This window comes from Amphiprion ocellaris, chromosome 22 (assembly GCF_022539595.1).
Source record: "Amphiprion ocellaris isolate individual 3 ecotype Okinawa chromosome 22, ASM2253959v1, whole genome shotgun sequence".
Classification (NCBI taxonomy): Eukaryota; Metazoa; Chordata; class Actinopteri; family Pomacentridae; genus Amphiprion; species Amphiprion ocellaris.
This window is the reverse complement of record NC_072787.1, coordinates 11968411-11978011: the sequence shown is the minus strand read 5'-3', so window position 1 is coordinate 11978011 and position 9601 is coordinate 11968411. Positions and strand designations below refer to the sequence as shown.

Here is a 9601-nt window from a genome sequence, read left to right as displayed (position 1 = left end):
GAACAGAGCGGAATAATAACGTTAAATCTTAGCCACCATGTTCCGGTGGTTTTAGGATCGGATCTGCATTGCTTCTGCTCGCTTTGGAAACAGATGTGATCAGTGAGTCACCCAAGGCACCGGTGTGAGTAAGAGCTCCCGCCCGATGCCATTTCGACTTGCAAACAAAATACCAGGAGTTTTATGAATGCTCACAAGCACATACTGAAATGCAGGTTCAAATCCTTGCATACAAGTACAAAAAAACAAGTCAGTCTGAATGCAAATCACACGTATCAGGCATCTGTCTCTTGCACACACATATCTTTAGACACAGAAACACACAGGCACGCCCACAAAGGAATGGGAGAACACACACGAGCTGTGCCCCCCCAGCATGTATCAATTATTTGTCCACCTGGTCAGTTATCAGCGATGGTGGTTGAACATTACCTGAAATATGCAAATATTCCTCTTTATCACAGTGTTAGCTAACCCACATCACATTTAACCACTGAATAAGTGGGGCATGAGTCTTTTTTTTCCTATTTTCAACACAGATCAATGTCGCAGATTTCACTACATGTCAGTGAAAACCCTATTTGTAAGACTGTGCTTTCATTGCTTCATTATCCTATGGAGAGATGGCTGAGATCAATCGATTAAGGCCAAAGTTTACCATGTTATTAACACTGGGTCATAATTTTCCGAACAATAGCACAGATTGAGAGATAGTGTAATCTTGACGGCGGATCTAAGCTTTTATTATTGTGGTTTTTTTGGTTAAGTTGTTGGGAATGCCCCATAAGACGGACTTTGGTTTGTTGCACTAAGCAGACAATAGAGCACATCAAAGGGTTGGACGTGAGGGACAGAGACAGTAGGAGTGTGTGTTTTTCAGTGGAATGACTTTGTTTTACAGCCTACAACACCTGTCGACACTTTGAACCGCAAGCCAAAGTGAGCTTTTCTTTCATCGCGCACAGCGAAAAGTTTAAAGGCATGAAGGCATTCAATAAAACTGCCACAGTTATGTTTAAGTACACAACTGATCTCCATCTTTTATTACACCATGACACGAATTTCAAATATACACGAGTACCATCCCCTTCAGTTCAGTGTATGATACAGTTATTTACTGTTTCTCTTCGAGCATATCCAAAAAGAACAACGAAAAAATATAACCAAATACCCACTTTAGAAAAAAAAGTACAATTATCAGAGACACTGCAACACTGAGAGACAAGATGCAACGGACAGAAAAGGTATAATTATGACCAGTGTTCTCTTCAACTTCACATTGCCAAAACAGTTAAACAAAAAAAACCCCCCAAAAAACTCATTAACAGTAGTGATAATCTTTATGTATAAGACTCTGAATTAAAACAAAAAATATATAATAAAGAACAAAACAGTAAAGTGAAGTGCAAATTTCTTTGGAAGTTGGAATAAAGTATGCGTTTTTCTTCATTAAGACATAAATAAGTTATAAAATAGAAGCTATCAAAACAAAACCAGAGACGGACGTTGAAGAAATAAAGGCAAGACAACTTTTTTATAGTTTCAAGTAGGCGATACTTCTGAGCCGTACAGACACACTGTACAAGGCATTCTAAACAGATGCACTGCCATTCTGTGGTTCAAACCGTCAGTGTGATTTCACTGACAAATGCAAGTTATGAGAAACTGTGCAAATGCTGTGGAACCTTTTCATCCATAATGGCGCCCGTTAAATTTCTATATGAAATCCAGCAGAAGTTTTGTTTCCTAGAGACAAATTATGCTCTTCTGAAAATCAAATTCAGTGCTATTTTCAAGTCCAGAAATGTCCCGGTAACAAATTCCTTGTCATCACTTTGGGTGATACAGTTCAGCGTGTTCCCCTCTCTCCTCTCTTTCTGAAATGACAACGTGACTCATAAAAGCAGATCCCTTGACAATGCTGTCATCATGATTAAGAATTAAGGAGAGAATAAATGAGCAGAGGGGAAAACCTCAGATGCTTTCGCTGCAAAACAAAAAAGCCCATTTCTGTTCACCTTTAAGTAGCAGATTCTCCTGCTGCTCTGAAGATTTTAAATCAACACCACTTTGAGCAAACCCTTTCAAATTGATTAAAATATACACTTTCTTCTACTTTAAGCTGAACCGATGCTTTTTTTCCCAGCAAAATGAGATGCTCCCAAAGACAGCAGGGGTTCGTCAGTTAGTTGCGATGGCCGATCAGTCAGTGTTGTGGTTACTTCTTCCTCTGGAAGACGTTGGCCAGCATGGCACCAGAGGTGGTCAGCTGACCCATCTTACTCAGGAACTTGGTCTTGGCATCCTCACCCACCAAACTGGATGCAATGGACATCGAGCTACGGACAAAAACAGGGCATAAATGTCAGTTAGAACATGCCGCAACCACAAACTTCAGCTCCTTTTTGTCACGTTACTTAATTGTAAGACGAAAACAAAATCACAACAGTGCAACAAACCTACACAAAATCTTCTATTATGTGACCTCACTTCAGCCTTTACTCTACTTCATCAGGGAGAGAATGCTGTTTGGCAATATAGCCCCTCCTGATTTTTACAGTCTAACGGCTCCACAAGTTCCTCTTTTGAGTTAGTGGAGATTCAGACTGATAAAGTGGAAAAGTTACAGCTCTCTGCCAAGCTGCTGCATTGCTCAACAAAGGGACAAACATGCATTGTGGGAAGTTCAGACTGGGCTGACTGGTAAAAAGTAGCACATGACAGCCAGATCAACACTAGTATTTGACAACAACCTTAAGAATTTGTTATCAAAATGCCTCAAGTATTACAGACTAAGACCTCAGACTTCCTGTGAGCCATCTTCAGGTTACAGTGTTGCATGTATGTACAACTAAACTAGGGGTGAAACAATTCCTCAAGTTATTTGATTACTAAAAGTCCTCGAGGCAAAATTCTCTGAATCGAGGCTTCGTTTAATCCACTACATAATAGACCCCAGGTCACTAACTGGCGGACCGCAGTCCGAGTCCAGACCCAGACTTTATCCCATACGACCCGGACCTATACGCGCTTATTTTAACCGGCGCAGCTTTTCTCGTGTTTACAGCGTTAAGCAGATCAGAGGACTGAACTAAGAAGGCAGTTTAACATAGTCAGACTTTCTCTGTTTAAGTCTGCTTGACAAAAACTAAAACCTCAGTCAGAGTTAACAGGTATGAAGGTGGTTTTCAACTTTCCTTGTCAACTCAGACTTTCTGCTTCAAACTCGTCCACACAAACAAGAGTTTAACACTTCATTTAATATCCGCACAAAATGAACCGCGAACAAGTTCTATTAATGAAGAACAATGAGGAACGTAAAAGACAGTAAAAAATGCTGTGACTGTAAATTATGCAAGACTGGAATGTTGGTAGAAAACGGTAAAATGTGTGTTAATGTATTTATTTTACTGATCAATGCAGCCGTTTATTTCTAACAGACAGCTGCACAATAAAACTATCAAACTTCATACACTCAAACATGATATTGTATTGAAGTGCACGTAGGTCTGACGCTGTCCCATAATGAAGGAATTCACTTTAATTTGTGTTAATTTCAAAGTGAAACTAATGTTACTGATTGAATATTCTCTGTAAGAAATGCTAATAAACTGATCAGTTTTCTTATTTGTGTTCTATCAGCTGCAGTACCAGCTATGAACCAAATATAAAAACATATTTATGCGATTTCTGCATCACCAGCTAAATACATGTGGGGTTCATATGGCTTTGAGTTGTACTTGAATACCCCTGTACTGTACTATATATGTACAATACACCACAGATGTCTACCCATGTTCCACTGGGACAGATATTTCTGTTGCACAGGGCGCTCACTTCCGCTTTTGATGCTGTAACGCGCATGCCAATCATGGACACTGATTACTTGATTAATCGCTAGAATAATCGCTAGAATACTCAATTACTAAAATAATCGATAGCTGCAGCCCTACACTAAGCCCAACAACTAAACCAAAGAAAACTTTATAAGCATCAAGAAGTATGTGAGCATGGAGACTTTAACATCAGAGCTCAGTGATACATTGGTAGCAACAACTACACCAATGTTATGAGATACTATTTCAAAAAGCCTTTTTGACAGGGAAGTCACTAAGCTACTGTTAAGCACAAAACGTCAGGGTTTTGACACTTCATGCCAGGAAGTAAAAAAGATGCATGCTGCAAAAATAATGAACCAAGTCATCAATTATAGGGATAGAAATTGAAGACAGATTGAAAATGAAAGAGGAACTAAAATCTCTGAGCACATCAGAGTTTGTCTGATGACTTGAGGGAACACACCCAAAACTCAGCACATGCAGATATGGAAACATATTCTTATATCCATATACACATTCTTCTTTTTCTAAGATATCCGCAATGTGGCCTGTGTCCCAGCTTCCATAGCTTTAGCAAAACAACTCATTTTCTCCTCTCTCCTTCTATGAAGATGCCCACATAATGAGTGTGGTTCCAACACTTTTATATGCTCTCCTCATGGGAGGTAAACCCACAATACAGGTCGAATCCCAACACTGTAAAGTGGCTCCTTGCCACATAGTAGGACTACTTCAGACTGTTGTCACTCACATAGCCATCTCATCAAATAATGCATCCTTTCAGAAGAATTGATGAAGCAAATGTGACCTTTGTAATGTTTCTCACCCTTGTGCGTCTGACATTCCTCTGTTTTCCACCTTGATTTCACACTCTTTGATCATAGAACTTAGAATAACCTGTGAACGACAGAAACAGATCAAGCTGATTTGTTAACAGCATATTCGTATGTACTGGAGTGCTACAAAACAGGCATCACCAAGCAAAATAAAGACTCTGTATGTATTTCTATGTTTTACTATTTGTAAAAAAAAATCCAGTCTTAGCACCTGGTATGTAGAGCTTACAGACAGAATGGATGTGTAGAGAGGAGAAGAATCAGCTGATCGTTAGTCACCTTGGGAAAATGCTCACATGAAATGTATCGCGTGAGATTCTGAGACGCAAATAAATATGGTAGGTGTGTGTCTATGAGTGTATCTGACAAAGAAGTTAAGAGTCACACTGTCTGTCTTCATTGTCTTTATTGTGTGCAATCTTCTGGGAGGAAAAGATCGAAAAATGGAGACAGTCTGGGCCATCAGAGCATAAGCATGCAGATGAGATAATGTACTTGCATTTATGAATGAACGTGAAGCGTCACAGTCAGTGTCTGATAAAAACATAAAATCCCCATGGATGCATATGTTTATTTGTCTACCAACCTCGTGCTCGGGAGAGAGTTGCTCCATGTCGGCGCGCAAACACCTGAGGCCAGGCAGGAAATGGTTGACCATCACCTCCTCGGAAATGACTGCACAGGACGTTAAGGGAAGGAAGGGAGAAAAAAACAGTGTGGGGGAAAAATGCCAGTTGACCAAAAGCACCATGAATAAGTGCATTACTAATCAAAGTGGAGAAATCAAGATCCTAGCCTGTTACTATCTGAAAGAAAACTCTGAAACCAGAAAGAATTGTCCTCAAACGACTCATCAGTGGTGTGTACCTCCATCCCATACTGTAACCGTATTTAAGCTTAAAACTGAGACATATGATCAAAATCACTTTACAAGTCACTTTTAAAAATTCACCATAAATTAATAGTTTGCACCAGATTCTGTAAAAACAACAACAACAAAAAAACAACAATTGTGGCTTCTCACTGCAACCATGAAGGCATTAGTAACTCAGCTTTTTCCAGCAGTTGCTTGACTTTTCAGCTGAACAGGGTTGAACTGCAGGCTGTGTTTAAACGGAGAGCATGGAAAAAGTACTATGGAATCAGATTAAAGATGTTACAAGTAAAATATCTATACTATGCAGAATTACCTTTCTTCTAGTACTGCAAATTCAATTTCCATTTTTCTTTTTGTCACACTGCACAGAAGACGCTTCTGAGCTCTAACCATGGTAGTACTGTTTCCATAGAGGTGCAGGACTTTCTGTTGCAGTGAGGATTGAGCCCACAATGAGTCAAAATGTGATAGGAACAAAAAATGAACAGAAACTGCTTGGAGTTCAGTGGGTTAAGTCAAAAGATATTTAAAATTAAAATCAAATCTGGGAAAGAAAATTCTTAAAAAGTCACCACAAATAGACTATCAACCGTCGTTCAACTGTTGATCGGCACTACAACAAAAAATACTCAGTGTTGTCATAAAAAAATTACAAAATGCACTTACTCAATTGTAATAACTTTTCACCTGGTGTAAAATGATCACAATTTGTATCCAGTCAGACTTTCCTGGTTTTCTTGCCACTTATACAGACACGTAAAGTAAGGAAGTGCTGTTCCCAAGGTCAGACAGTCACTATTACTGTTTGTACTGTTTGGATGGTGCTTCCAGGAATTACCAGATGGGAGGGGTTTACCTCAAGAGAATTAAAAAATGTACATAAACCTGCCAGCAATTTAAAAGAAAATGAATTAAATAAACCACAATTGATTTTCAAATATTTTCTTTTGATTTTGAAAAGGTTCTTCATCATTGTGCTGTTGAAAGCTACATTCCACTCATCTGCCACCAAAATAGGCCGACACAAACTTAAACTTTATGTCCAGGACCGCATGTGTTCTGCCACCTGTCAACTCCAGCAGAGCTATAAGGTACAAGCAGTGAACAAATTTATATTTATAGAGATGGGAATGTACAGCTTCAGAGCTTGTCACACTGATTACAAGAGAAAGAAGTGCAGTGGGAGGCAAGGCCTCTGAGGTTAGGGCTATACCTCCTGGACACTACTGCACTGTGAAATCACAGCCTGACAAAAATCCACAGGAATGAACCTCAAACCAGCTGTCCTCTGTCTGTGTGTACGTGAGTTGGACCTGGGTGGGGTAGGGTTGACAGAGGAAGGAAGAAGCAGAGAGGAAAAAAGAGTGTGAGAAATGGTAAGAGGCGAAAGAATCACAGAAGAGGACGACAGAGACACGGCAGAGGTAATGTAAACGTGAGTCTTGTCCTGGGAACTGTTCCTAAGGATTGGACTTGATGTTCAGTCCTTTTCCTCCTCTCACACGCTTTCTCCCTCTCTCATCCTTTCCTTTGCTTAACCAACCCTGTAATTACCTCTAGCCCCAAAATGGAGGCAGCTTATTTTTCCTTTCTCCTTCTGCCAAATGACAGGCAAACTCTGCCAACGCACACAGTGATCCATGCACTCAGGCACCGGGGCTGTGCTGATACGTACCAGCGCACAGTTACACAGGCACATCTGACCGGTGTTACTAGCATTTGACCGGTTATTCAATTGGTCTGCCCACTGACTCAGTGTTATGACAGCTAACCGTGGACCCTAGCCAACCTTGACACAGACTTCTAGTAAATCCTTCGGAAATACATAAGAACGGTAGTTATACAAGCATGTGTGTGGTGACCTCTTAGAAAAAAGTGGACTACGCATATTTCCCCTTAAGTTTTATACACAAATATAAATACAGTCACTACTGGGGCTATAAACTAAAGTCTCTATCAAGATTTTAGATCAAAGCTGGCCAGCATATGGCCTAATTTACACAAACCACGACATATGGAAGGATACAGCAGCAGGAGAGGGCGCTGTAGGCCTCGAACAGCTGGGTGGCAATGTCAATCCTCTTGCTTTCCGTTGGCTGGCTGTTGTTAGCCAGCGCCAGCTTGTGAAGGTGTGGCAGCACAACTACAGAAACAAACAAAAAGTTGCAGCACATGACAGACATTTAAACACAATTCGGTATTGGGGACTTCTACTGCATTTGTGTGTTTTACATACACTCGTCTCTGAAGCGTGGCTCTGCATTAGGTCCAACCCTCCCGAATGTCCTGATGATCTCCATGTGCAAAGAGTGCTGATCTTGGTACTGAGGGTCTTCCAGGAACGATGCCAGCTGCATTTTAACACGCTCCAGCAGCTACACAGAGGCAAAGTATTTTTAAACCTTTTACAATGACTGATTCATCATCTGCACATTGGCCAGTTTTACATTTAATTCCCTACCTCTTTCTGTGTGACGGTCTCCATGATGGTACCAAAGGCAGGAATAGTAGATATCCTCACCGAGCTAAAAAAAACAGCAGGAAAGCAACACAATGTTTTGACCGTTCACAGTCACCTCATCACTCTCTGAAGTACTCTTGAATTTTTCCAGTAGCGTGTCTTTATGCCTGAATCAGAATGAGTCAAACGTCATCTGCAAATTGTTATCTGATATATGCCATAATGTGTGATTCTTCAGATTGTTTTGAAACCACATTAAAGCAACTCAGATGGCTTCAGGGTATGATGATCATCAGTAGGGAGGCACCAATCAGATTTCCTGGGCAAGTTAACTGATTTCAAAATCGACTTAAATCACATATTTGTACAGGTTTTCTACTACAGTGCCACATCCAGTGCAGCATTTATACTAAAACCACAAAGAAATTGGACTATTTTGGTTAACACATGGTGTAGGCTTCATCCAAATATAGTAATTATATAGTAATGACATGTTGCTAACCACAGCAACAACAGGGGTGCTTACTGTATGGCCAATTTAGAACTATTACATGACCAGAGGTAGTGAAATTCAGACAAAATGAACTGTCAGTGCCAAATGCAGGACCTGTCAATGCTATCAATACTTTACTGATGCTACTTTACTAACCAAGTGAGTATATTTTTGACTTGTCAGTTACAATGGTGACAATCCGATCTCTAATGATCCATTTAGGGAAGTTACTGCCACTCATCTGGTACACCATGACACACAGAGGATATAAAGGTGTACAAAATGGTGCCAGCTTTCTAGATTGTAACACAAAAACAGCAAACAATTTGCAAAAAATATTTGACTCAAATCTGTATTTTATTTGAATTTTCTAACAATACTATACTTGGTATGACAGATTGACCATATCCTTGTTGGGCTAATTAAAAACGAAATGCTAACAATGCCAAGACAATGGGTTCACATATACTTTCTCTTAAGTGGTTACTTAATTCCCAAATCTGCTTTATACATACAAATATGATGATTAAAACAACTCACAATAATCAATGATTGAAATGAACTGCATTAGGCAAGGTTAATGGGGTGCTGTTAGAGAGATATTAGATAATCATTCGACTGTCAGTAGGACCAGAAAAGGATACAAATGGGCCGCCGAGGGATTGTTGGAGTCAAAAGTTTACTGATTGTAGACACAGCAAGATATGTGAGGGATATCAAACCAAATTTTTGGAATGGTTTCCAACTACTAAAAATATAGATTAAGATTTTAAAATAATGTGTTTGATGTACAAGTTGGGGACAGGTGTATACGCTCTTTAACGTGTGCATTTAAATACAAAGAATGATAAGATGAAATGGGCTGCATTCCAACAGCGATGCCTCAAATTTCAGCACCGTGTCTCATCACAGACATCCAAGCCAAAAATGCTTTGAATTACTGTCAAGAGATGACTAAGAGGATTGTCCTTTGTTTATACTTAAAAACAAAGGACTGAACAAAATAAGATTTTAAGCAATCATCCAGTCACTGTGGCTCACTGACATCATATCAGTCTATGCTGAAGACAGACTAGAAGAAGAGAGGCCAGTGAC

The 9601-nt window shown here is 39.8% G+C and overlaps 1 protein-coding gene across 7 annotated transcripts in view; it reads right to left on the bottom strand.

The window, feature by feature from the left end:
- Positions 1-1009: 1009 nt before the first annotated feature.
- Positions 1010-9601, bottom strand: part of relch (RAB11 binding and LisH domain, coiled-coil and HEAT repeat containing) — a 36749-nt gene continuing 28157 nt past the window's right edge. For 6 of the 7 annotated variants that reach the window (XM_035946422.2, XM_035946423.2, XM_023266219.3 and 3 more), the window contains 6 exons: positions 8014-8077; positions 7789-7927; positions 7579-7695; positions 5262-5350; positions 4666-4736; positions 1010-2339 (listed from right to left, as the gene is read on the bottom strand). In XM_035946422.2, the coding sequence (XP_035802315.1) occupies positions 2219-2339; positions 4666-4736; positions 5262-5350; positions 7579-7695; positions 7789-7927; positions 8014-8077 (601 nt within the window). In that variant the 3' untranslated portion in view covers positions 1010-2218. Of the gene's footprint in view, positions 2340-4665; positions 4737-5261; positions 5351-7578; positions 7696-7788; positions 7928-8013; positions 8078-9601 lie in introns of those variants that run through there. The other variant, XR_004847029.2, reaches the window with a different exon arrangement.